Genomic DNA, 27,398 nt, shown 5'->3' on the forward strand with positions numbered 1-27,398 from the left:
GCGGCAGTCGCGGCGAGGTCGGCGGCGGCGGGGAGGGGAGGGAGGGAGGGGGGGGGGGGACGGCGACGATAAGGCAGGAGGCAGTCCTCGGAGCTGCCGTCGGTCCGGGCTCTTGTCTTTCTCGTCCTCCTTCTCTCCTACCGTGCGGGGCGTTGAGGTAGTCGGCCATGGTGAAGGTATCGTTCAACTCCGCGTTGGCGCAGAAGGAGGCGGCGAAGAAGGAGGAGGAGAACAGCCAGGTGCTGATCCTGCCGACGGACACCAAGGTGAGGGGCGGCGGGGGGGGGGGACCCAGCCGCTGGGGCAGGACCGGCGGCGGACGCTCGGCTCGGCTCGGCTCCGCTCTACCCAGGGGAGGTGAAACGCGTTGGGAATTTATTTATTTATTTTTTTATATATGCTCTTCCTTCTCTCGGCGTTAAACCGCGGGCGGGCCAGCGGGGAAAGCTGCGCAGCGGTGTGCCCCGCCGCCCCGCTCGCCTCACGCTTCTAAAATGGCTGACAGGAGAAGGAGCGTTCAAGCTCCGCTTCTCCCTACTTTGGGGATTTTTGTGGCGCTTAGGTTTTTATTTTTGTATTTTTTTTTTTTTATGATGAACCCGACAGCGCTTGGCCCGCGTCTAACGCGGCTTTTAAGGCTTTTTTCTTTTTTTTTTTTTTTTTTTTCCCCCGTCTCCTTTGCGGCGGTCCCGTCCGGACCCTCGGTGAGCTGAGGAACCGGACCCGGTTAAAGGGGCTGCCCGTTCGGGACCCGGCTTTTCGCCCGGTCCCGCAGCCTGTCCCCAAACCTCTGCCTGCTGTGGGGAGGTCGGGACGTCCCTTCGGTGTTTTTGGGGTCGGTCGTGCAAGTTGTTTCGCCTGGAGAAAAGCGGGTGGCTCCGTCTTTAACCCCCCCCCCCACCCCACCCCAGGGATAAGTCCGGCAAGCTGCTAGCGAGCTGGCAAACCTGCGGTGCTTCAGGGCAGGCGAGGGTGAAGCTGGAGGTTTGGCCGTGTTTGCAGAGACGGGTGATTGTGTTACAGCGAACTTCGCCTTGAAACCTGGGCTGGTTTAAATAAAAGGGACAAAGAGCTGCCGCCGCATTTCCACCCCCCCCCCCCCCCGCGCCGTCAAAACAGCACCCAAACTCCAGTCGCTGTCGCCTTACCTCCGTCTCTCCAAACAGCAGCAACAAGGAACAAAGCAGCGGCCTCGAAAGTTTCTGAAGTGCAGAAGTGCCCAGAATATAAAGGTTTTTCTGGTTGCAGTTTCTGCGCTCCCTTAATCAGACTCAGTTTTTAATGAGGGGTAGCGTAATTTGCTCTGAGCTCTTTGAAAAGAGCAAAAAAACCTTGAAAAATGGCCAGCTGCATGTAAACAGCATGCCTTGCTGTTTTCATTCGCTTTCACAAATGTGCATCAGGCCTCTGAATTGCCAGATTGGATCTGCAAAAAAGATAGTGTTTATTAATTTCCTAAATCTTTTTGATGAACTAATGCCTGGGAAGACACTATCTGTTGAAATTTTAGCAGGATGTTGTGCCCTGGTGTAGGTTTTGCTGTGATTTTTGATGGGGCCAGGTTCTTTACCTGCAGAATCTGCTGTCATTTCAAAGCCAAGGGGGACCGCAGTATGTTTTCTAGTGACATCTTCCTGGTACACCAAGCGGTTACATTTCACACTTCTATTGCACTTCTGAAACTCTGACCAAAGTATTTAAGTCCTTAGAACAGCGTGCCACAACAAATGAGACAGTATGATTACTCAAAGTGCTTGCAATTAGAGGAAATCCATTAGATGATCTGTATGCTTAGTTGTTCCTAGCGGGAGTGCCATTCTCTAGAAGGTAATGGATACCCTGAGCCCATTTTGAGCCGTAGAGTTCCTTCCCGACCCCAGGTTCGGTGATCGGTTTGACACTGAGCACGTAAGCAAGACACAAACTACAAGTTCCAGAAAACAGGTTTTTCATACTACCTTGGAATCCAGATCTGCCCTGGATGATGTTTGTTTCCAGATAGCCTATCAATTTGGGCTTGTCCTTCCTACTGCTAAACAAACAAAATACATCTGGCTAATTGTACACTGGGGAGCAAATGCTCCTGACCCTCTCCAGATATTGACGGAAGCATGTTATTTGACTGTGATTTCCTTAACGCAGAGCTGTAAATTTTTGCAGCTGAGGATGAGATACAGGATCTGCCTTTAACTTTGTTCGGGTCTTGGTACTGCTTTCCTTGCCTAGAAATGAAACTTGGAAAGATTTATTAACCAGGTCAAAAGGTGGTCTGGTCTCACAGTAGCTACTTACAAGTTCTTGCACTGTTATCAGGGGATGAACATGCCTGAACAAGGCTTAAAAGAGTCCTAAAATAGCATGCTAGGAGCTGATGCTCTGTACAGATGAAAATTCCAAAAGCAAACGAGCACTCTTAAGGGACATCAAGCCTTTGACTTTCTCCTTGACACATTTCCATCTTCTCTCAGCAGAACTGCAGACCTACACCTACCAGTATGCAAAATTCCCTTCAGTAAGCTTTTTTTGAGCTTGCATGTTTTGGAGCGTAAATAAAAGCAGATCTGAGTACAGCAGTCACCTGTAGTTTCAGCAGAAAAGGCTGTGCACTCCATGCAGGATTAACAATATTGGAACAAATTATGTCACATAGCTGTAGAAGTATTTGGATCTTTGAGTCTGGGAGTTTATTCTCAAATCTCAGGCAGAAAAAAGGAACTGAGGACCATTGTAAAACTTGATACCTTTGAGGTAAGTGCAAGATACACTCTTTGAACTTTGCCTTCTTTAATAGAAATGCATTAGAAACGAATCTTTTTACCCCCTCTACAAGGAACTTCTACTGCCTCTGCAGTTCTTTGGAGGACAGGGGAAAAATAAACCACAACTGACAAATGTGTTATTCGTACCACTTCATTGCTGGAAAACAGTTTGCTTCAAGTGAGGTTTGAATGCAATAAGAGAATGTATATAGAAGAGTGAACTCTAGGAGACTGAAAGAAGGTCACACCTCCAAAACAGCATATATGGGACATTTGTTTTCCCCTGTCCGATTTCTTTACAGATGTTGTTTCTGTAGGACAATAAATAGATCTGGAGCACAAGTATGAATATGTAAAACATTAACAACCTATTATGAAGCTTTCTTTTATGAAGAAAGTCCTGGGAAGTGTTCTGACCTTGAAGTAAATGGAAACACTTAAGAATGGAAGAGGATCAGCAGAATTGCACATTCAGAACTTTATTATCAAGAACTTCCAAAGATTTGAGCAAGAGATATTAGTAAACCAGTTGATACTAATCAATAAAGCCAAATACTCTGAAATGTCCAGGAAATAAAGGTGGGTGGAATGAGCTTTTGGGCTTGTTCTTTGACGGTCTTGTTCTGCTGCTTTTTCTGGCACGGTGTCATGAAGACTGCCACTCTGTCTGCCATCGCAGGATTACTCTCAAGTGGATAATCTTCCTAGGGCTTATTAAAGACTGTTTGCGGCCAAAATATGCTGATGATGCGGCATAGAAATACTCTCATCTCACCAAAATTCGCCTGGTAACCTCTGGTACAGACACTAATAGGAAATTAGTTGGGGAAGGGAGGAGAGGAAGATGGGAGACAAGTAGGGGTTGTATCACGGGAACAACAGCTTAAAAAAAGCTTTTGCAGAAGGCAATGGTCTTACGCATTGGAGTATGCTACTTAAAAAGGAGTTTAAAAATCAAGAGTGCTAATCCTGCCTCTGCATAAGTCACCTGTCGTCAGTATTATTGCGTGTTGTGAAAGTGACTCCCTACTTACTTTAGGCAACCGTTAACCACTCTGTTACTGCTGTTGGGATGATACTTCTGTGCTATAATTCTTGGCCAAAATACAGAATACTCTTAGTGAAGGTTCTCGGGCCGCATTTAATTTTCCGCTTTGCTCGTTGTCAGTACAATAGGGTATTTTATGACCCAGTTTCCTAACAAACAAATAAACACTGTGTGGTATTTTAACATTTCTCCCTACAATAGATCTTTGGAGAGCCAAAGATGGTTCTGAGCATAGTTGAAGTCTTCAGACATTTTGCAGAGTCTGTTCAATAGATTAAGTCCTCCCCAAAGCTCTTTGGGCCCTCAGTAACTCTCAGGCAGTTGCTCCCTTCTGCTGGGGTAGGTGGCAACCTTTTTCTTCTTTGTTTTTTCCCCCACCTTCTTTTTCTTGGGTTGCTCAACTCAGCACATCTTTACCAAATACAGCTTTGCGCGTGGAAGCTGTGGATTCATATGTGTATCGTAGCTGACCTTTGGATAGCTGTATCTGCAGAGATTTCAATGTGAAAGTGTAAATTTTAAAAGCAGCAGTGTCCTGCATTTGTTCCTTACGAGAACATTACTACTCCACACTCTAAAATTAATATCTTTTTTCAGTTAGCTTAATCTTTTCTAAAGCATGCTAAAATAGGCACTTGTAACAGTAAGAGGGTCCACCTGGGAAATTCTGTTGAGCAACTAATAAGTGCTATTTTTCCATGTAGAAAAACCCTTAGATTTTATGTAATTGGTGTTAGATGTTTCTGAAATAAAGGTGTTAGCTTTACAGTTGCAATACTTTGTGTTTATATATATATAAATACTATATAACATATTTATATGAATATGTTGGTATACACACTAATAAATAGTCATGTGCTTATTGTTTTGCTGTCAGGAAAGCAGGTTTTCCTGCTTTCTGGGACATGTCTGTAGGTGGATGTTTTGAGGTTGTTTTGTTTGTTCTGAATTTCTTTTTTCTTGGAGAAGCTTCCTTATTCCCTTTATAGCCTTCCTCCAGCAAATTTTCTATAGACCTTTCACCAGTTACTGTTTGGGAAAGAGCAGTCTTTGTATTATCCTGTATTTTCTGTGAACTAGGTCATTAAACCAACCAGCTTCTGCTGTCTGTGAGAGCATTCTGGATTAAGGCATGATTATTTAAAAGAGGACCAGAAGTAAAAAAATCCTAGCAAACTAAATTGTCTCCCCCTTCTCCTCCCTGACTTTTAATGAAAAGCCACCCAACCTCAGATGAAAACCCTCCAGTTTCAGGCACAAAGGGTATCCAGGATTCTCTTACTTATTTGGCATTATGGGTACCTGCAAGCATAAATTCAGGGAAATTGAGTTTACGTAAACAAAATTTGTGGCAAGGTTTGTTCGTGAGGAACACTTCCTAAGAAAAGAAGCCTTGTGGCTGATGTTGTCCCCTGTATCCTTTTACATGGCGAATCTGTGCTACTGGTTAAGTAGTGCAGCTTCCTGAAGCTAACATTGCTGTGGTGTTCAGACGTGCGGCTCCCAAAGCTATTCCGTGGAGGTTGCCAGCAATTCAGAGAACAATACTAAAAACCCAAGATCTTAAAAATTTGTGGTGCTCCTCTGAAAATCGCTTGCTGTTTTGAAGTAAGTTTAGAATTTGGAATCTGAAGTTAGAAAAGTTCAGAAAGTGATCTGGAAGAGCTTGTGTTGTCCTCATCCCCAAAGCGATGAAAATGAACCGGTGGGACAGTGGGGTTCTGTCAGTGGTCCGTATCTCACTTCCTTTTCTGTTTCTCATCACTTCCCGACCTGAATAACAAGTACAAAGCTTTGGTTTGGAAACAGGCATTTCCCAGAAGAATGATATTTAATATTTCAAACAGGATGTGTTCTAACCAGACCTTTGTGATAACTGCTTCGTCAGTTGTTTGTATCATTTATGTTTTTCACGGTCTGAGCAAGAGCTGGTGTCCGTACATCTCATTACAGCTTTTATGAATTCAGTGCAGGGATGAGCATAGAGGCAATGCAATTACTCTACATGGTTCTAAATAGTTTCTCTTTTCAGATTAACAAACTTATACTTGACTGAGGCCCCTTGCCCTAAACATGTATTTAGAGAACTTTTTTTTTTCTTAGCATTGTCATGTGGCAAAGTCCATAATTAGATGAAGCTTTAGATAGTGCAATATCTAGAAAAACTACCCTGTGCTGTAATGTATTGTTATAGTTAATGCCATAAATACTTCTCTTAAGTTCACTCCTGTCTTTCTGTGATGTGATACTCTTTTCTTTCTGATAAGCTTCAAGAAACTAGTTTGGATATTAACATTGCATAGTTAAACACTTAAACTGCACCACTTAAACAGAGGCTGTTGGAACCAAAAGTTCTGTTCAGTGGAAAAGCTAAATTAGTTTGTTTCTGAAGATGTGGATCAAGATGAAATGCTGACCTTTCCTGTAAAAACAAACATTTGAAAGAAAATGTTCTTGGAATCAACAACATTTTCAAGGGAAATGGTTTAGACTCTTTCCATTATAAAGAATATTTAATCCAACATATGAATGTCTATTTCAAGAAAAGTTTCATTTAAAAATATAATGTGTTTATATGGGGTTTTTTTCCTGTTAAGTATTTTAATGAAATGTTTACAGTTGCAAATGTAATCTAACCGTTTTGTTTTTACAGACTCAAATAAATCAGTTTTCTTTGTTATTTGTGTGGTGTTTTCCATTTTTTTTCGTACCAGCAATTTTGATGCTAATGGTTATCTGAGGGGGTGTTATAAGAATGGTAAGCATACTTACCTCCAGTAATGTTTTCAGTTAACTCTTCTGCAGTTGCGATTTTGGAATATTTGTCGGCATTATACATACTTTCCATCCAGTAGCCACTAGCTACAGGCACCAAATAGCTTACATACAAATCAAATAGTTCTCTCTGTGACTCTCAGGAAATATCTTCGAAAGCAAATACTGCATTTTTAAGCCCTAGTCATTTTAAATGTTCTTTATTCTGTGCTTCCAAAAACATTACAACATACTTCAAACATAAGAACTACAGCTGGGATAAGTAGTGGTGTGTTCTGTTAGCTATTGAATAGAGTCCTTTTTTTTTTTTTTTTTCTCCCTGTTCCCCTCCCTGCCCCATTTATGCTATGATTGACAAAGGTTAGCATTATCTGCTTTTAGTCTCCTGATCTATATAAATAATACAACATTCATTTTCTTCCTATTTATGTACTGCTTTTTATCCTCAGTGGAAATTACTTTGAATCTACAGATGAAGAGCATGCTAATTTATAAAACTCAGATATCTGTCCTAATTTTACAGATGTGGTAAACCAAAGGAATGAGATAATTAATAAGATAGCTCTGCAGTGAAGCCAGGAATGGTTTTGCAGCAGACGTCACGTGGCCTAGGGTTTGGACCACAACGGACATGTAGAGACTCCAGCCCCTATCTGAGTGATCCATGCAGCATCTACAAGCAAGGGTCCTTTGTGCACGAGCCTTACAAAATTTACCATGAAAAAAAGGGCAAAGTAGTATTTGCCTAACAGTTGTAGAGGTCGTGGAAAAAAAAGTTGGTATTTTGTTTGCCCTTTTCAAATAGCGTCTGTGTGTGTGTGTATACAAATATTTTTATAAAGTTTCTATATTATTAAGTATATTTTTTTTTTTAATATATGCATATATACACACATAAAAATAAAACCCACAGGCATTTTAAGAGTATAGAGTTCCTTGAATGCAGATCCTTGGATAATTTGTGGTTGTCTTCCTCCTAGGGTTCAGCAAACTCCTGCTTTTGATTGCGGCTTTCTGCTGTTTTGAGAGTAGAATGAGACGGTGGAATGACTGTGGAAAGACCATGGAAAAAGAGTATGCTGGGGAGATCATAACTTGGCGGGGGGGCAGTGATCTCTGGGGTGGATCTTACATGGTTGCTGATTCACCAAGGTCTAGTTACTTATTTATTTTAAAATATACGGTCTACGTAGAAGACCCTTGCATTTACACATTTGAAAATGCAGTACCTTTTGCAGGGTGGGAGGCTGAACATGACTTTTCGAGGCCGCTGCACAGTGCAGTGAGTTGTCTTGCCTAAGGTTTGCAGTTTTGGGAGGCTCTCTTGCTGCTTGGTGAGGTGTTTGCGCACCAGGCAGCGTCTGTGTTTCTGCAGGGTGCGATGCAGCCAGGTGCTGGGTACTGGAGTGGGTGCTCCACTTCAGGCTTTGAGTAGTCTTAATTGCAGTGAAGCCCTTCGGATTGTTACAGCACTTTCTTCTAGAAAGAGGGCGTAATTAAATGTAAGCCTTTCAAGGTCAGCTCTCCTGTGCAGATACTCTTAAGTGCTACCATTAAATGCTCTTCTGTATTTGCATGTAGAATGGTTTCCACTTGGAGAACTCTGCTTGCTGTACAGGTACTGTGCATCTTAATTCACTAATACATACATTAGGAAGGTATGTTTTTGGAGGACAGGGCTGCCATTCAGAGGGACCCCAACAGGCTACAGTAGTGGGCTGAACAAAACCTCATGAGTTCCAGAAATAACAAATGCAAAGTCCTGTACCTGGAACAGACTTGCCCCTCCATCGGGACAGGCTGGTGACCTCCTGGCTGGGAAGCCGATCCTCATGGAGAAAAGACCCCGGGCTCCTGGCGCACAGCCAGGCATGAGCGGCTGGCATCTCGGCTGAAGGCTGAGAGCTTTCGGATCTGAAAAAAGACATTGGCAAACTGGTGCGAGTCCAGTGGGGACCACCATGGTTGGCGTGAGGAGTGGCCAAGGGTGTGGGGCTTCTACAGCCTGGAGATGAGATAGATGGCTGTGGGGGGATTTCACAGCAGCCTCCAGGCTCCTGGGGAGGTGACTGAAAAGGCAGTGGCCATAAACTGAAAAAGGAGAGTTTCCAACTGGGTATAAGCAAAATATTTTTCAATCAGAGGAGCACAGAATGCTGAGCAGGTTACCCAGAGAAGCTTTGAAGTGTCAATCCTTGGAGGTTTTGAAAACTTGACAAGAGCCCTGAGCAACCTGGACAGGCTTCAGAGTCCACCCTCCTTTTGAGCAAGAGGCTGGACTAGAGACCTCCTGAGTGGTTTCTGTGATGCTAGATTCTACTTTTGAGACAAACTGAGACACACGGTGTTTGTAACTTGCTTGAGATGACATACCATCTGTGGCTGAACTGGGAATAGAGTTATTAAATTCTGAGGCTCAGTGGTGCATATGTGCATACTAATGAGATCTCCTGGGTGAAAGAGCCATCACCGCTTGGGAAAATAGCCTTGAGAGAAATCTAGGTTAAATCCACACAGCGTTCCATCATACTGATGTCTGAGATTCAGGCAGTTGTAGGAAAAAAGCAGAGAAATTTCAGACATCAGAAGCAAGCAGGATGAGGAAGAGACAGGAACTGGAACAATCAAGGTCAGAAAGATAATTTAGTATTGATCCATTTTAAGTGGAATAGGAACCTTCTAAGTTCCTGTTTTCAAACATTGATCTAATTCAGGATAAAGTCGAGAGAAATATTGTATTTAAAGTTATAGATTTATTTAGTGTAGTTTTTATAAGTATGGTAGAACAGAAGTCAATTCTAGGTCAAAGAATGCAGGAGGGGAAAAGGGTTTATTTTGGCAATGTGTAAAAATGAAGCATTTTTCGAAATTGGACAGTTTAATGAAATGCCACATTTGACATGCTGTAAGCATAAAGACTGTAGTGATTTTGTTTTCTGAAAGCAAAATGTATTCTGAGAAGTGTCCCATATAACCTCTAAGGTTTGGGGTTTCTTGTTTTAAAAAAATAAACATCGCTCAGGCACCTCTGGCCAGATATCTGTGCAAACTTTCATCTGCGTGTTTTGGTCTATGACTTGAAACTGTTGCACCAGACCATTTCTCTTTTCTGAAAATACCTGAGAAAAATAGGTGTGGAATGCAGAACACATTTCCATCATTCTAATTTGTGAAAACATGTAGGTAAGTTCGTCAACATTTATATATCTCATAAAAAAACCTGGCTTCTACCACTTCTTCACTAGCCAAACTTATGAAAACTCTTGGTATTCAGTACAGTACAGTGGCAGTTGCAGATCTCTGTGGCTGTCAGCGGCACAAGAACTTCTGAATTCAGCGTCCAGACATTTAAAGACAACACATTTTCCAAGTGTTGTAGGTTTTGTTGAAGTTTCCTGTTGTGTGCAAGGAGTGGGGAGGAGGCAGATGAATCATAAAGCCCCAAAGCAAAGGAAATAAAGGATGTGTGGAGCTTTGTTCCTCGTCTAGCACAGTCTCCAAGGATGGAGACTCCACAACCAGTCTGGCCAAGCTGTGCCAGTGCTCAGTCACCCTCACAGTAAAAAAAAAGTATTTCTTGATGTTCAGAAGGAATGTAAGATGGTACTAAGATCCTGTTGTGCTAATTGCTGTACAGACAAAGAAAAGAGGGCAATGCTTGGCCCTGAGTGTTGACAGTGAAAAGACAGGACAAGATGCGCAGGAGTGCTGCCTAGTGGGGTGGGCTAAAGGGTTAGAGCACTGTTGTGGCCATAGCCTAGCTCCTCTTCCGAGGGTGTAGCACACTGATGCGGTGAATGGTTTATCTTGTAGCAGTAATGAAGGGAGAAAATGGAAATAAGGTGTGCCCGGTACTCTGCAGGTGGCAGAGACCGGAGAACTTTCCTTTGGGATGGGGAAAGATACGGGGCGCATAGACACAGGCAGTTATAGGAAGACTTGAAACCACTGGGTTTGGTGGTGAGTGAAGAGAGTTGGGAGATCTTGGAACTGGACAGAGAAAAGAGGAAAAAGTTGGGGAACACAGTTTGAAGAAAACATAGTAAAATGTCGTGTGTAGTTAGTTGTACAATTGGTGTACAGTCTGGGATGAGGATGTAGTCAAAAGATGTATATGTGAATTGTCTGAGGAAGATCATTTCTTGATCAATCTACAAAGACAACTTTCAGACCGTTTAAGTAAGTGTGGTTGGGTTTGGTTGTTTGGTTTTGGTTTTTTGGTTTTTTTTTTCACTTTCTAGTCCATGTAAGACCAAAGCTAACAATAAAAATAACCGCTCTTAACAATATTGCTCCCAAATATAATCAAAACAGCAGACTAAATAGTTACAGGCTTCTTCCTCTTTACCCGTCTTTAATTGTTGGCTGCTATCAAGTATTGTAATCTCTTATCTCAGAAGTTGAAGGCAGTGTTTAGGTAAATCAGGATTACTCACATGAGTTAAGAGTTGCAGGATTACTCTTCCAAGACAGCTTCTTTTATGGTCCATCTATCATGTAGCTGTGGGTGAACTGCTGATTCATATCCTTCACATTCACTTCACAGTCGTAATTTTCGTTGACTTTCTGCAGAGAAATTGAACTCTTCATGTTCCACCATGTTTCTCTCAGTTTTATTTCCTGCTCCCCTTTTCTTGCCTGTGTTGTGATTTGTTTTTGTTCTTCCTTCACCTCCATCTTTCCTGATATAAGCAACTTCCTTCCTATCCACCACCACCAATTCCCTTTTTAACATGATCTTGAGCTGGCTGCTTATATTAATGTTTTTATTCCATGGCGGTTATGATGTTTGAACCATGAAATGAGTCATTTGACAGACACCTCATTTTTTAATAAAACACCCCTATTATTTGGTGAACGGTAGCATTCAACTAATATAAAAATTACCTTGGACTTTGAACTTCGGAAGTCTCTTGGAATGTATTTCTTCTCCCTGCTGGATTTCCTAGTGCTGTACAACAGATTTGTATTTACAATATTATTTTGGAGTACATATACAGATACTAGAAATACAGGAAGAGGTTAATGGTATCAAATGCCTAATAGATAATTCTAATTATTTAATCTCCTTGGTTATCCAAGCTACGTGACTGCAGCACACAACACCAGAACTAAGGTCTGGGTTTTATGCTGTTCTTTAGGCGGAGAGCCTTTGGCCAGATGGACAAGTCCCTGTCCATCTTGACAGAAGAGGAACTGGCAGTGCTGCCGCAGAAGGGTTTGCAGTGTTCAGCTATCAACTGCACATAAACAACCGTAGCTTGTTTTCAGGCTTCATCATCTGAGTAGAAAGAATACGTCACTCCTTGTGATAAGCGAGAGATGTCTGAAGCGTCTATTGTATATAGTCTGTTTTTCCAACTAGCAAGTTAAAAGATCATTGTACTTAAAATTTAAATTTAATTTTATTAGGAAGCATAAAATTGCTACTTGAGAGGCAGATCAGTATGATGGCCTTCCAGATTTGCAGCATCTGCCAAGTGAGGAGTCTTGCAAAAGCCTGCCTTAATTTCCCATCTGCAACAAGTAATAAATAGAATACCAGGCTTGGAGCAGCATTCAGGCAGGAATACCATGGGAGGAATGCAGAGCTCTTTCTAAATTAAGTTCATTTTAAATTGACTGTCTTTTGGGAGGATTTTCTACAGATGTCAGATTTACAAGTGAGAGCAGGTGAGCCTGACCGGCAGAATTCAGTTTATACAGCCGTTGGTCAGTATTTTATTTCAAGACTTTTTAGCCTCCCTCATTAAAAACACTTTTAGGGAATCATCATTAACTTCTCTTCTCTCCATTCCACTAATTAAAGCTGCAGTTGGTCAATATTTGCCTTTAGGAAGCTCACTCTGCCCCACTGCATTGTGTCCATCCATGTGAGCTAACTGGCACGCAAAGGACCTCGGAAGAAAACTGTTCTGAACAGCTTCCAGCTAGTTCTGCCCACGTTAATTCTAAGCTTTTGTGTGTGTGTGTGTGTGTGTATAAGTATATGTGTATATATATATATATGTTAGATGCATAATTATGGATGGTTTGTGTATCATGCTGCAGACATTCTTAGTAATGTTTGTAATACTCAGTAATACTCTGCATCTGGTTTCTCTGTGGATCAAAGACTGTGTGTTGGTGCTGAAAGACATTTCCCCCTCCCAAAATTATTTTTATTGCTATCACATCTATTTTTAAATTTGGGCCGTTATGTTTTGCGTAGCTGCACAATGATCATACAATATTCTGGACTCCCCACAGCATATCCATTGTATCCGGTTTAGGTGGATTCTTACCTAATTGATTCATATGATTATGTTTTTTTAATCATATAATTGGTGTGTCCTTAATTTCTGGAAAGGAACAAGGTCTGACTATCTTCTCACCCGTTTTAACATGAACTAGACATATGCCTTGTAAGTTTTTAGACTGCTTTACTTTTATAATGTTAAAGCAATTACATTCCACTATGTACAGAAAGCCACAAGGGGAAAATCTGAATAATTACCAAGTCTAATTATACACATTTGTGGCTCAGTATTGGAGCTTCTTAGAGGAATTTTGTCATGTTACCCCAAATGTGAATTTGGTCCTTCTGAAATTCAGCATTTATTTAAAGAAAAAAAGTAGCATTAAAATTGAACTGAAAAGAGCAAGAGAATGTATGGCCAGTAGCTGTTCATAACTGCCAATGGTTGCAGGTTTAGGGCGTATTAACATTTCTTTTTTTTCTTTTAATCCACTGCAGAACAGTTAATGGTAATTGTCATAAATATGTTCTTGTGAAGATCTCTCTGTAGTTGAGAGGTGCTTTGGTAAATAGTTTGTGGTATCATTTGTCCATCTCCACAGTGTTTCATAGTTCCAGTAAGAAGACAGAGTGCAGCTTTACGTTAGCTGCTGGGGTCACTGATGAAGGGATCTTTACTGAAAACTGCAGTCATTTTTGTAACTTCTTTGTGAGAAGATGACAGATTTGAATCTTGCCAATCTCAAATAATAGAGAATTTAATACTTCTCGTTTCCTATCTACAGGAAAATTGTTCCTGAAGAGCTTGAAGCTATTCAGGTTGGGAAGTTCTGAACCATTTAATTTTAACACTGCAGGATTTAGTGTACAAGTGGCAGAGAGATGCTTCTGTTTCATGTCTTGTCCGTGGGAAATAGGCTAATCAAATGTTTTCCAATTAGAACAATCAGCTCATCAAGGAAACAAGCCAGTGTTGGGCTTGCATCCAGTTCCTCCTAAGGCATTTTGCATCAGAGAAGATTAGTTCTGTGGCATCATCTGAAGGTTGGGGATTCACCAGGGAGTTGGAGGTACACGGGGCAGGGACGAAGCAGAAGAGGGGAAAGAAAAGGACCAGAACAGCAATGATTAATTAATACTGCTCACAGAAGTAGAGAGGCATATTTTTAGAGGTCAGTCTTCACCTCAAGAACACGATGCTTTCTTTTGTCAGATACCTCTGGCAGCGGAACGCTGACCTAGGGAAAAATTAGTCAGTGAGGCTGCAATCTCCTGGTGTGCTCTGGCTTCAGAACCAGCACTGCTATCTGGGAACAAAGTGCAGTCGTAACTGTGTGGGGAGAGGTGCTAATTCAGCACTGTCCCTCTTAGTGGGGATCCGCTTTCACTTCATTTTTTTTCTTTCAGAACATGAGTCACCTGGAAGGAGGGTGAGCATCCGTCGCGGTTTCTTCTCTTGCAGTGCAGAGGGTCAGAGTCTTGCAGCGAGGGATGAATGATTCTTTTGGGTCAATTCAGCCCAAACTAAGCTGTCATGGCAACAGTAGAAAAGTTTAGCCAGTTTAGCCAGAGGACAGCTACTAATATGGGTGTAATTTAGCTTCGGTGGGTTACTTACAATATTTTAATTTAAGGTGGTTTTAAACTGCTTGATGATGTAGTTAGTTTTCAGATTCAGAAGAGGAAATCAATTGTGCGTTCTCCTTCAACGGTATAAAATGTTTTCAGTGTTACCTAGTGCTTGTGCTTCCTCTGTACTGAGGTGCGGTACTTTCATGCACTGTCCTAAGCAAGAGGCTAAACTGGGCTTGAACTCTTGCTCTAAATTTGGTGTGCTTTTTTCAGTAGGCTGTGGACAAATCGATGCGATAGACAACTACAAATGCAAAATAGTTCAACATGCCACCATTAGGCATGCCTTCAGAAATAGTAATGATAAAATCTAGCTGCTGGTAGAGGATAAGAGGGTTGTATTAAACCTGTTGTTTACATCTGTCGTCTCATATATCAAAGCAAAATTGTTTAGAGCAGAATACTGATAAACTTGTCCTTCAGGTTCTGCCTAGCATGGTAAAAGTGTAAAAGTTATTTTCCATTTTCTGATTATTTCTGTGGCCTATGCAAAATTGACTTGATACTAATCCTCATTTTCAGGTAGGTGTTCACACTGTGTATGCCTTCTGCACCGTTTCCCAGATGCATATTTTGTTAGTCTTTCTGAACTTAATAAAGTTCTGTAAAAATGGAAGAGGCAGTTATTCCACTAGTGGGTAATTCTGCTTGGAGTTAAAAAAGCAGGGGCGGGGATAAAAGCAGCACTGGGAAAGAATAGTGATACTCTTTATATATTCTTCACTAGGGAATATTTTGGCATTGTATCCCAGAGCCAGTTTGCTACCCGTTTTTCTGACATAAAGTTACAGCAGTTTAAATGACAGCTATTTAAAAAAGTTTCAGTCGGGTGTCCTTTATGCTTTGAAATACCTAGGGAAATAGTTACCTAATGATATGGGGCAACATAAAAATAAAAATCCTTGTTTTAGCTGGTTTAGATTTATAATTGAAATGATTTATAGAATCCACAGTGAATCTTAACCTGACCTGAAAGTTAATTAGATTACCATGGGTATTAAGTCCTACTCACAGTCTTTGCAAACAGCCAGGTTAAAAACCACACAGCTAGTAATCCTGTAATTCTTCACACTGAATTCCTTAAATAATTAGTAATGTAAAAACTTTTAAAAGTTGTTACTTGTCTTTTCATTCTGCTTTTTCAGTCCATGGCAACTGTTTTCCAACCACTCTCTCTTTGCCTTTTAATGTATCCCAGAAATGTTGGTTGGAAGGGGCCTCTGGAAGTCATTTAGTTCAACCTCCCCGTAGAAACGGGATGGTTGCCAAAGCAAGATCAGCCATGGCTTTGTCTAGTTGAGTCTTGAAAACCTCCAAAGATGGAGATTTCACAATCTAATTTACTGCTGTAGTTTGCAAGGTAACGTAAAACAAAATCTGTGAAATATCTTCAGTTTGACTCTAAATATTTCAGAACTAGATTTTGGCAGCCGTTGCCTGGCAGAGTAGTTGCATTGCCACTTCTGTATGAGAGATAATTGCAGTCTGCAATTGCAGGTGGGTTTCACATCTCCTAATTTTAGCTACGTATGAATTAGCTACCTAGTTTGTTAACCAAGGAATTTCCCCCTATAATCAGTGAAAAGAAGCCAGTCCCTCCTGAAGAATACTTCTCCCTCTTGGGGGGGGGGGGGTAGTTGGGATGAGTCATTCTCAGGAAGCGCCTCTTTCTCCCCACCATTTACAGGGAGGGTCCCCATCCCTTCTGGTGTCAGACTTGCTCAGATGGCTTCGACCAGATGAGGGGAGTTCCTTCCCAACCAGGCCAAGGCAGCGTGGGGACCACGCTATCAATGCCTTCTCGAGCACTTCCCTCATGCTCTTCCTCCATTTTCTGGTTTGGGGTTTTTTGTTTATTTGGCCATAATGATTTTTCCCTGGTCATCATTCTACCCTATTGTTTTTTTGGTTGCAAAGGGGTAATGAATTGCTTTGTATTTATTTGAATTCTGATATTTTCCCAGGATTATCATGGTTTGGGAGAGGGTGACTCAAAGATGGGGGTTTGTTTTGTTTTGTTTTGTGTTGGTTTTCGGGGTTTTTTTTTTGGATGCAAGTTATGCAAACACTTAGGGGAGGAAAGAGCATTGTAATGTGGCTGATAGAGGAAAGATTTTGAAAGCAGCAGTTTATTGCTTAGGATGCCTGTGGGGACTGCATGGTTATGCAAACTAGTGCCCCAAAGGGGAAACATCCTGTTATTCCTTTAGCATAACACGAACAGCAGATAGAGGCATGGCCAATGCTGTCTTAGAGCAGAAAGCTTCCTTAACAACAACTTACAAAGCATCTTTTTTTCATTCCTACTCCTATTGTTCTGCCAGCAAAGAGGTGGTAAAGTCTCTTTTGTCCTGGTGGAACAACATAGGAAAGGATATATTTTGCTTTCCTTACTACCCTTGATCTTTTGTTGGTTCTTCAGGTTCACTTAAATTGCGTATACCAAGATAAAAAAGGATCTGACCTTTCTGGATTGACTTCCTCGCCCTGCTGTTGTTGAACAGAGGTTACCCAAGAAGAGATATTTTTCTGTCTGCGATCTGTAAAGTGGCTCACTGTGTGTTACTAGGTATCTCGGGAGATTTTGTTAAATTTTTCTCTTCCTTAAGTCCACTGATTTAGTCAGTGACAGTGGCATTAAAAGTGATTGTTTGTACAGGTCTCCCTAAATCTCAACTTGAATAGGTCTGTTTTAAACTTTACCAAATAAAATAAGTTTCTAAACAATTGTGATAAAGCGCTTATAGCCTTCTCTGATGGATGCGATGTTTGTACTTGCTGGGCCTCAAGTACCTGCTGCCATATGTGTCTTGGGAACGGTGTGTTGAGGGTCTCGGTTTCTCTCTGATGCTTTGCAGGACCCTGAGGATGCTGTGCCTGTTGGGCAGAGGAGGGCTTGGTGCTGGTGCATGTGCTTTGGATTGGCCTTCATGCTGGCTGGTGTGATCCTGGGCGGTGCCTATCTCTACAAATACTTTGCATTCCAGGTAAGTCAAATACATATTTTTTTATGGCAGGGTTGCAATTTTCTCTTGTTATGCCCTAACATTTTGAAGAGGGAAGAGGAGCAACAAACTAAACCCAGTAGCCTTGCTACTTCCATATTTATCTTCCTGAAAACTTCAGCTTTTCTAAAGGCAAAGTGTATCGCCTGCTCTAAAGTTACCTGTTGGCAGGGGAGGGCAGGCGCAAAGCTGGCAAATAGAAGAGAGCAACACTTTTGAAAACCTTACTTTGCAGAGAAAGGTTTATATCTAAATAGGAGTAGGGCTTAGGAACCCTGGTCGCGTCCCAGATTTTGACCTGCTTGCTCTCCTGCTTCGCAGTGCTGAATACTGGAGGTGGATTAACCCCTGGAAGGCCTTCTTGTTTGACCCCAGATTTCCTAGAGATGTGCGGTGCTGCTAATGCACGGGAAAGGGATTGCTTGTCAGGGAGTGCAGTGACTCTACTCCTTCCTAGCTTCCACAGGGATGAGAAATACAGGCCCTGCAGGGCACTTGGGAGAACCACAGTCAGCGTGGTTAAACATGCTCTGTCAAGTCTGATCCACGCTGACAAGATTAGACCTCTGACAAAATGTATTTTCAGTCTTTTAACAAACGGCACTGCTGCAAGAGGAGCCCTGTGGAGGCAGTGGTGCAGGGAAGTGGAGCATTTACCTGAAACAGGGGAGATCCCAGTTAAATATTGTCTTCCTGGGGGCGAATTGTCACTGGATGTGCTGGGTGGTTGCCCGAGTGGCATGAGCACACCTTCTGTCCTTTGGAAACTGCCAGGGTTGCAAGATTCACAGGGTCAGAAAGGAAGAGTAATAGCAAAACATGAATCCCTCTAGCCCACTGGTTAGCGCACATAATTATAAGGTAGAAATTCTGTGTTCTTGTCCCTGCTACCAGGATTATTTCCCCCCCCACCGATTTCAGTAGCTGCTAATGTGGAAGGCACAGTGATTAAACATGAGAAATTCTATCTGAACTTGCAGTTTATAGTCTCATTGGCTATCACATTAACCTAATTTACAGGAGAGCAGTAGCATTGCAAATGATGCTTAAACAGCATAGCGTATCTTGGTGTATTAGCAAGCTTGGAGTGGCTGAAGGCTTGCTGTATTACTAATGCGGTTTCATCTGTGCTCAGCACCACAGTGCTCCACCTTTCTTAAGCCAGCTAGCTGAAACTGAAAGTGCTGTTGAATTCAGACCTGTGGTAGTGGTTTATGAGTGAGATCTGGGTTGAAGGAAGCATTCGGGAATTGAGCTAACATTGCACTGGAGACATGTTTTCAATGTAAAACTTTAAATTGATGGCATGTGCATATGCATAAGTTTTATATTTCTAAAACTATCTGGCCTATAAATTTGGTGTAAGACTTCCTCTGACTCAGGACTTTATTTTACACTTCACTTGGGTAACCTGCCACACGTACCATGACAGAAGGACACAAACTGGTTGTTTTAATTTCTTTTTATTGCCTTTTTGTCTTTTAAAACTGTTAAAATTGTTTTAGAAACTGACTTTCAAAACTCCTGCAGCCTTGCAAAGCTAAGCAGCTTCACAGAATAATTGAGGTTAGAATGAAACTCTTGAAGTCATCTGGTCCAACCCCCTGCTGCAAGCAGGACCAAATTCAGAGTTAGACTTGCCTGTTTAAAGGTGATTCGGATGACCAGTTTCAGTGTTTTAAATTGTAATTATTGACTGCAGTTAATTTAATAATAATATGCATGCAGGTAGACATAGGAACTCCATTGTCTTTCTAAAAATAAGATGCAAAATAAGATGTGCCACGGATAATGGATGCAAAATAGAAAACTAGATTTTAAGAACCTGCTTTTGGGATCCTGTTATCCTTGAATTCAAGGGAAGGACTCCCTCTGGGTTCAGTACAATTGAAGGTTTTGCCCATAGTCCTGTTGTAGATAGCAACTGGCTCCTACTTTGGTGTATGAATCAAATGAAAGGGAAAACATCTCATCTAGTCTGACAAGTTTTTCTTCTCTGCAGTGCTTTGAGAATATTAGTTTTAAACTTCTAACAAGGCTACTGATGCTTTTGTTGCTGGGTTGTTTAATATTTTTAGCAGGGTGGTGTGTATTTCTGTGGAATAAAGTACATTGAAGACGGCTTAAGTTTACCTGAGCCTGGGGCAGAGGCTCAGAGTGCTCGCTACCACACGATTGAGCAAAATATTCAGATCCTGGAGGAGGAAGATGTTGAATTTATCAGTGTGCCAGTCCCTGAGTTTGCTGATAGTGATCCTGCTGATATCGTCCATGACTTCCACCGGGTGAGAAACATTTCTGAAGAAGTCAAAAGCATTTAAAACTTGAAAAATGTTCCCCCTCAGTCATCCTGATAACTGTACTCCCTAATTATTGCGGTGGAGGAAAGCAGAGGGTGGAGGAGGCAGCAGAAACGTTTTGATAAGCAGCAGGCTGCAAGCAATAATTAACTGGGCATACAAAGTACAGCATTACACAATCATCGTGGGGTAGTTTGTAAACCACCATTTGCAAATACAGTTCTGTTTTTAGACGGGGAAATATCTTAGAGCTATTTCCTTTCCTTAGTACACGGAAGTAAAGAGAACATAGTTCTTGCTGTGCTATGTCCACCGAGCCAGAATTTGACCAACTGCTGTGGTGCCGAGGGAAGTTTAGAAAGGCGGGTCATAGCTTTGACGTCAACTTGCAGGGGCCGATTGCGTCTGATGTCACGAGGTATGTTCAGGCACCCCCAGAGGTTGCTGTTGTACCATAGCTCAAGAACCCCAAAGCAGCAGCAGAGAGGGAAGGAAACGACCAGCTGACCCGCCATGGAAGAGAGCTCCTTTTCCAGATGCTGTAGGAAGCCTAGCAGAAGCTAAATTTTCCTTGTGCACCACAGGCTACTGCGATTCCTAAAGGCACTTTTAGCTGTTTCTTCCTTTTTTTGTAGAAACAGCTTTGATAGGAATTGTGGTAATAAATTTCTGGTAAGGCAGTTGACAGGCCTGCAGCTCTCAGTATTAACGACAGAGCTGTAAAACAATTAGAAGCCTTTCTTTTCTGTATCAGCCTGACGGAAGCTGTCTGATAGCGATGAAATGTTCTACATCTGGTTTTCAGGAAGCTAAATTTCTGTGAACATTTGAAGACTTCACTGAACAGCTTTTTTTAAGCAAGGCTGAAAAAGAAGAATAGGGAAGCATCCTATTTTTTAATGCAAACTTCAGAGTTTCAAGTTTTCCAGGCAAAATGGGTGCTATCTATCAAATATTCATAACCAGATTTGGAGGAAAACATTGCTTGCTTGCTTGCTCGCGCTATGTCATTTAAAAATATTCCTGAATATATTTAGGGAGCTTCTGTTAAGAGTTAGAGCAAAGCCTCTAAAGAGGGAAAATGAGAAAAAAAAAAAAAAAAGCACTAGGTAAGAAGTGAGTAGGAACAATATAATACTAGAAATTTACTTTTTGATTTAATGGGTTAAAGGCTTTGCTCTAAAGGTCAGTGCCAGGATCATTTGCCATAGGCACAGCACTTACTCCCATGTAATGAGATTAGTTGCACTGATGATTGCTGTCCTGGTACTATTTTGACTGTTGGGCTCTTGGTGCTCAGTATTTTATATATGTCCGCAGCCTTAGAGCTTTCCGCAGCTTGAGATAGTGTCGTCTTTAGCAAGAACAGATGCAGTAAAACACAGCTCGGTGAACAGAGCCATAGGATTCATCGGGATAATTCCCTGGGCTTTTATATCTCTGTTTTTGTCAAATAATGGCAAATTTTGCAGTTCAGGTACTACAAAGAGAATAATTCAGCTGTGAATAATCATTAACACTTCAAGTCAGTAGTATTTTTGAAAAGAAAAGGATTTTTGTTGCATTATCTGCGACAGTATTTTCTTCCATGTTTTGTTCTTACCAGCAGCATTTCCTCTTTACACTATAACAAAATACAGAAACATGGAGATTAGAGCAAGTTTTTTGCCCTGTTGTTTCAAAATGCAGGCACTAGGAATAAATGAATACTGTACTTGATTCCATAACAGCACAGATAAACCTTTGTAATTTCATTACTGTAGTGCATTTGAGCTGCTTATTGCCTGCTGCCTTGCACAAATAGCTGTCATTGATTTAAACTCTCATCAAGACTGCCTTTTATTTTTGCCTTTACCTACCCTCAAATTGGACTTTGTTGGACAGACTTTGTAGTGAACAAAACAATAATTTGAAGAACAACATGAGGCAATAGCAGTTTAGCAAAGTCTGTATGTGAATTTTCTGATGTTCTTGTTCTCTTGATTAAAATGAATATTTCCTCAACAGAGACTCACTGCCTATCTTGACCTTAGCCTGGATAAGTGCTATGTGATTCCTCTGAACACTTCAGTTGTTATGCCACCAAAAAATTTCCTGGAGCTGCTCATCAACATCAAGGTACGGTTAAATTGTAACCAGTTTGTTCTTAAGACAGGGCAAAAGGAGAAAATTGTTTTTTTTTTTTTTTTTTTTTTTTTTTGCCAGAACTCTGACATTCACACAGGATGCACGTGTTAGAAAGTTAACTGATCACTAGAGATCTTTGCAAAGAGAAAAATGTCTATAACATTCTTAGTTAATTAACTACAATCATGAAGGAATCATTAATTCAGAGGAAGGCAAACAAACCTGATTTTATTCTTCAACGCTACAAATTTGGCTGATAAAATTGTGTAAATGTGGTATGCCTAGACTCTTTCATAGTAGTCTGTGTGGTTTTTAATTTATAATCCATTGTGATTTAAATTTCCATAAAGCATGTATGTGCTGGACTAAGGCTGGTTGGCTGAGAGGCTTGAAGTAGGTATACTGGGAAACCCTTTTAACATGGGCATTGTTTAAGGCATAGGTCCTGAGGGTTGGCCCCTACTTCGAGCCGATCCCATGGTTTGAGGGTGATGTATGCGAGGTGTGTTGGATCCGCTGTGCATGCTGTATGATTAGCAAAGCCCCTTAAAGTAAGAGGGGTTTTAGTATAGCCAGATTCCTGATTTCTGCGAGCACCAGACTTCAGAACAAGATTCAGCATCCTTAAAAACTAGGACCATGGAAAGGACTGAGATACCACAATCGCTGAACAACCGAACGTGAGTTTTCAGTATACTGTTGTGGCAACTTCTAATCGCTTCCCAGCAGGGTTCGATAATTGAGCACTGCTGGCCTGGCCTGTGGTGCTGGTGCTGGCTGGCTTATCGCTACCACGGGGACACGCTGTTCGTTAGTAGTAACGGAGTGAAACGTAATGGCCTGTGAAATTGAGGAGGCCAAAGTAGATAATCTAATGGGGTCTCTTACTAGTTTAATATGAATCGTCTTTATCTTTTTTTTTTTTTTTTTTTAAATTCTTATCTATGTATGCTTTTAATTCAGATTTAAATACTATTTACCTTGGTTTTCAGCCTTCTGGTTTCTTTATAGAACAGCAAAACAGTCTGGGTGGGGAAGAGAGCTGATAAGCTAACTTGTGCTTGAGATTTGGGGAGAGTGTTTTAAATTTTATTTTACTGGGGTTTTGTAGACTTAGAATTGTAAATCTCATCTTTGGGTTTGCATCTTTCAAACAAGGCTTTGGAATTAGGACTCCAGGAACCATTTTAGCCATTTCTGAGTGGTTTGTGTATATAAATAAACTTCATGTGAAAAATGGCTTCACAAGTAAGTCCTTGGCTGCTTTTTTGCTGCCTATTTTGAGACTGGCTATTTAACCACACTCTCATTTCCTGTACCTAAGGATGAGGTGGTGTCTGTACAACTCAGTGACGCCATATTTTTTTACTTTCTGTATGCTGTTTTGTTTCCATTTTTAGTTCACACAAATTCCACTGTTAAAATATGTTAATTTCCTAGTTTGTCATTAGTACTAAATCAAGTATGTTTGGTTTACAAGTAAGAGGATAACCAGGCATCACACATTTAATTGAAAATCTGTGGAAAAAACTCCCTGTTTTGATCATTGTCCCCAACAGTGAGTGCCCTAATTTTATGAGACATCTGTTTAATTCTCATTGTATTAGCAAAGCGCTGTGGGCATTTGATGTCTCAGAAAATCAGGCTAAATGTTTTGTAGCTGAAATTTAGGAAACTATTGTGCAGATGCACAAAGTGAGTACATTTCTGTTCACAGTCCTGCAGTCCCACTGGTTGCACAAGGAAAAGAATATATGAAATTAAAGTGCTCGTTTCATTAAAATGAGCTCTGAATACACGCAGAGAGCATTTTATGAAAATGGAGGTGCTCTGGTCTGGTTTGTTTTTAAAAAAAAAAAAAAGCCATAATTTTAGCCTAAAGAACCACATTTCTATGTATTGATAGTTTGCCTGAATATGCGGACAGCAAAAAGCCTCTTTTCCTTGGGAAACAAGGCTGAAACCCAGGAATATTTGTTCATCCACCTTGTTCCCGTTGTTGAGCCAACTGGCTGACTTTAACTGCGTGTGATGCACAGGACGTCTCAAAGATGACGATATTTGCGGCTCTGCTGGATGCCAGCGCTGGGTAATTGCCCCTGCAGCAGCTGGGCGGAGGAAATTCCTGCACTGAGCTCCCCCTCCTTTTGTGCCCCCCTGAGAGGGCCGAGAAGGTCGGGTTTGGGGACATCCAGGAGGTCCTGAAGTTTGGAGGGCAGGAGCCCAGGAGTGTCCTCACAGGCTGCCCCAAATCCTCGGCACCGCTGCCCACGCTGCCCTGCTGCTTTGCTCTGGGGCTCCCTCGGAGCTCACTCCTGAAATTGGAGAGACCAGGGGTTAAGATACAGTAATTTACAGTGATTTAATTACCAAATAATGAGTGGCATGATTTGGGAGTGTGAAGTCTTCCAAGCTCTTCCTTCAAAAAGAAAAAAAAAAAAAAATTGCTGCTGTTTTCCTCATATTATGTGCTGAAGAAGATTTTTGTAATTTAAAGTGTATTTTATACAGCCCTCTCTTTCTTTACTGAAGAGAATAGCATGTAATCAGCTTCTTCTCAGCATGTCGCTTGGACTGAAAAGACAGTCTGGTTTTGCAACGGAAATTTCAAATTGTTTATTGTCAATAAAAAATATAGTGATCTTTCACCACAGAAGCTGAATTTGTGGCCGTAATAAATAATCATTTTATTTTTAGAAAGCAAACAGCACCTTCTCTAGTGCCATAAATTAGAATCACTCTAACCGAATTTCTTAAGTAATACTTCCAAAAATTTGATGATTATTTACCAGCAGCAGTATTAGGAAATTCGCCGATAGCTAAATAGGTGCATCTTCAGCTGTGTTCCGCGCAGTGGGCACAGAGCCGGATTCCTCCATCATTTCAGCTGTGGCAAAATAACACTGAAGGGACTAGAAAAGGCTTGGGAAGCCTTTGCGTGTCATCACGGCTCTTCCCTTTTTCAGTGTATTGCCTTAAAACACCGGATAGGCCACCATGGCTTTTGCGTGCTTCTGCCAACTCCTGTTTGGGAGTAGTTCCCACTGAGGTCTGTTGGGCTGTTGTTAATTAAGTGAAAACTTTGGATGATAAGTGCAGGACTGATCCGTGACGGTGGGTGCTTCTGGAAGGAAACATTTCTACTCTGCTGAAGACTGACATTACTGTAGCAAGAGCGTGGTGGACGTATGCATCGGTGGTGGTTTTGTCCCCGTTTTGAATATAATCGTTATTTATTTCTGTAGCACAGGGCAGTCGTGTTTGCACATTTGGAATAAAATTCATGTTTTGAAAGAATTCAAAGACGATATGTTACAGCTGTGTTAAAGAAACGCATTGCGAAGTGTTTCTTGTGTACTTGGACCATGAAGAGATGGCTTTTGACAGAGCTGTTATATTTTTGTTCAACAGGCTGGAACATACTTGCCTCAGTCCTATTTGATTCATGAACAGATGATTGTTACTGATCGCATTGAAAATGTGGATCAGCTGGGATTCTTTATTTACCGCCTCTGCCGTGGCAAGGAAACCTATAAACTGCAGCGCAAGGAAGCCATGAAAGGTAAATGTTCCTCCTGCAATCTTTTGTGTTGGCAGAAAGTTCAGTGCCGCTCGAGTTCAATAAATAGGCTTGATTGTGTTGAAAGGAATAACTCTTATTAAAGCAAGGGTTGCTTATTGCAGTAACCGGCTCTGTGGGCTTAGCTATGCCTGATATTTTCTGGGTGGGTATGGAAATAAGTCATTTTATTGTGCATAAGCGCTCGAGGCCCCAGTGAGTGAGCTAGGAGCTGGTAAAATGTGTGTGTATGCATGGGTATGTTTTCTGGGCTTCAGGCTTTCGTTGATGCTTTTCTTTAATCTTGTTTCTTGACCTACCCCTCCCAAAAACACCTTTAAGATATGAGAAGGCATAGCCTTGTAGTCCAAGTATGGAATTGCAGGTGGTTCTTGTCATTAAAGCCACCTATAAATTGGTCCATGTCTTCCTGTTTGCACCAGTGCAACGTGAGTAAGAGTTGTCTTCACAGGAGAACTGTAGTGCTTGGTACTCCTTTGTGGAAAATATTTGAAAAACATCATTTGGAAGAGTCTTGACAAGCTATTAAATACTGCCTTAAAATTTTCACTCAGATTTTACTCAGACTTGCTTCTCTCTATTTTTTTAAGTTGTATGTGGTGTGCAAGTGTACACGGAAGCAGTTTTAATTGCTTTAGTCATATTGTGGGACCTGACCGCTTGGGAAAACAAGGAAAAGAAATACCTTTTATAAAAATAATTTAGAACAACATTTAAAAATGAAAAGGTCTTAACAGCAAAATCCAGTTCAGAATTCAGTACGTTGATCCTGTGGTAATAAATGATTGGCATAGGTTGGCAGTGAGCATTAGTCTTTCTGTGATTCCAAGATGACATTGTTTAAATACTACTAGTCTGCTCTTTTTTGCCTGTTGCGGTTTATTCCCTTGCCACTCCCTCTCTCGTGTCCCCACAAGCGTTTTTACAAACACACGGAGAGGGAGATTGGGTTAAAACTAACCAGTTGGGCAGGGTTGGCAGGTTGGTTTTAACTAAACCAGTACTGCGATTAGGTTCACCACACCTTCAGGATCAATGCCTGCTTATTGATCTTCTACGTATGGACGTGTGCCTGTGTGTGTTCCCTCTGAGAGGGGGGCCAAGGAGGGGTGGTTCTGATTTCTGGTGCCATCTTATTATATGTAAAACTATTACGTCTCTGACGTACCTCATCCCCTCTTCTGTTTACCCTCCATTGTTCTTTGCTAATACAAACAGGAATTCAGAAGCGTGAAGCCGTCAATTGCCGAAAGATTCGACACTTCGAGAACAGGTTTGCTATGGAAACACTCATCTGCGAACAGTAATGAGGAATATTACTGTTACAGGAGACTTAAAAACTACAGTATGACCCCACCCTTTGTATTGTGTGCAGTGATTATTTTTTAAAATCTTCTTTTATGTAAGTAGTGGACAGGGCTTTATTGCTGAACACCTTCCATACTTTCCATCTCATGATACATGTAAAATCAATACGTTTTAGTTTTTTCCTTATTTTCAGGTGTGGTGTTCTTCTTATATTTGAATAGCAATTGTATAAAGACTTAGTTGCTAGTGCATTTCATGTGATGCATCTTGAGTACTAGGAAGAAGAGAAAGTCTTTGAAATATCCACCAGTTTTTAATTAAGTAAAATTGAAAAGTATTATTAATGTAAAAATGGACTGCAAGAGCTACTTCTAACTGTAATAATACCTGCTATATAGTTTGTTACAGCATATAGACAAACCTGTATTTGACTCTCCCTAACAAAGTGCAATTTGGTTTGTTTTTAAAATATTGTCATATTTACCTTTTTAGATTGATTTCTGATTGATGTTTTAAAATGGCAAGTGTTTGCTGTAACAGTCTTTTAGAAAATTAAGAAGTAACTTATGTTACTAACTTGTATATAATCCATGTATGTGCAATGGAAAATAAACCTTATAAACCTG

At 41.2% G+C, this 27,398-nt stretch overlaps 1 protein-coding gene across 2 annotated transcripts; it reads left to right on the forward strand.

Moving 5' to 3' along the window:
• Positions 1–31: 31 nt before the first annotated feature.
• ITM2B (integral membrane protein 2B) lies at positions 32–27,398 on the forward strand. Of its 2 annotated transcripts, none has more exons than XM_049815875.1 (6): positions 32–266; positions 17,311–17,439; positions 19,539–19,742; positions 21,765–21,875; positions 25,296–25,446; positions 26,683–27,398. In XM_049815875.1, the coding sequence occupies exons 1-6, from the start codon at positions 168–170 to the stop codon at positions 26,769–26,771; spliced, it is 783 nt and encodes a 260-aa protein (XP_049671832.1). In that variant the 5' UTR covers positions 32–167; the 3' UTR covers positions 26,772–27,398. The 2 variants fall into 2 exon arrangements, with proteins under 2 accessions (XP_049671832.1, XP_049671831.1); XM_049815874.1 differs by having other exon boundaries at positions 33–266; positions 19,536–19,742.

The sequence above is a fragment of the Accipiter gentilis genome, chromosome 13 (assembly GCF_929443795.1).
Source record: "Accipiter gentilis chromosome 13, bAccGen1.1, whole genome shotgun sequence".
In the NCBI taxonomy this organism is placed as follows: domain Eukaryota; kingdom Metazoa; phylum Chordata; class Aves; order Accipitriformes; family Accipitridae; genus Astur; species Astur gentilis.

Excerpts from the sequence above, each read along its gene's own strand:
- ITM2B (XM_049815874.1), top strand. The coding sequence starts at position 168 with ATGGTGAAGGTATCGTTCAACTCCGCGTTGGCGCAGAAGGAGGCGGCG. Across the intron at positions 267-17,310 it reads TCCTGCCGACGGACACCAAG|GACCCTGAGGATGCTGTGCC; the intron begins GTGAGGGGCGGC and ends GATGCTTTGCAG. Across the intron at positions 19,743-21,764 it reads TCGTCCATGACTTCCACCGG|AGACTCACTGCCTATCTTGA; the intron begins GTGAGAAACATT and ends TTTCCTCAACAG.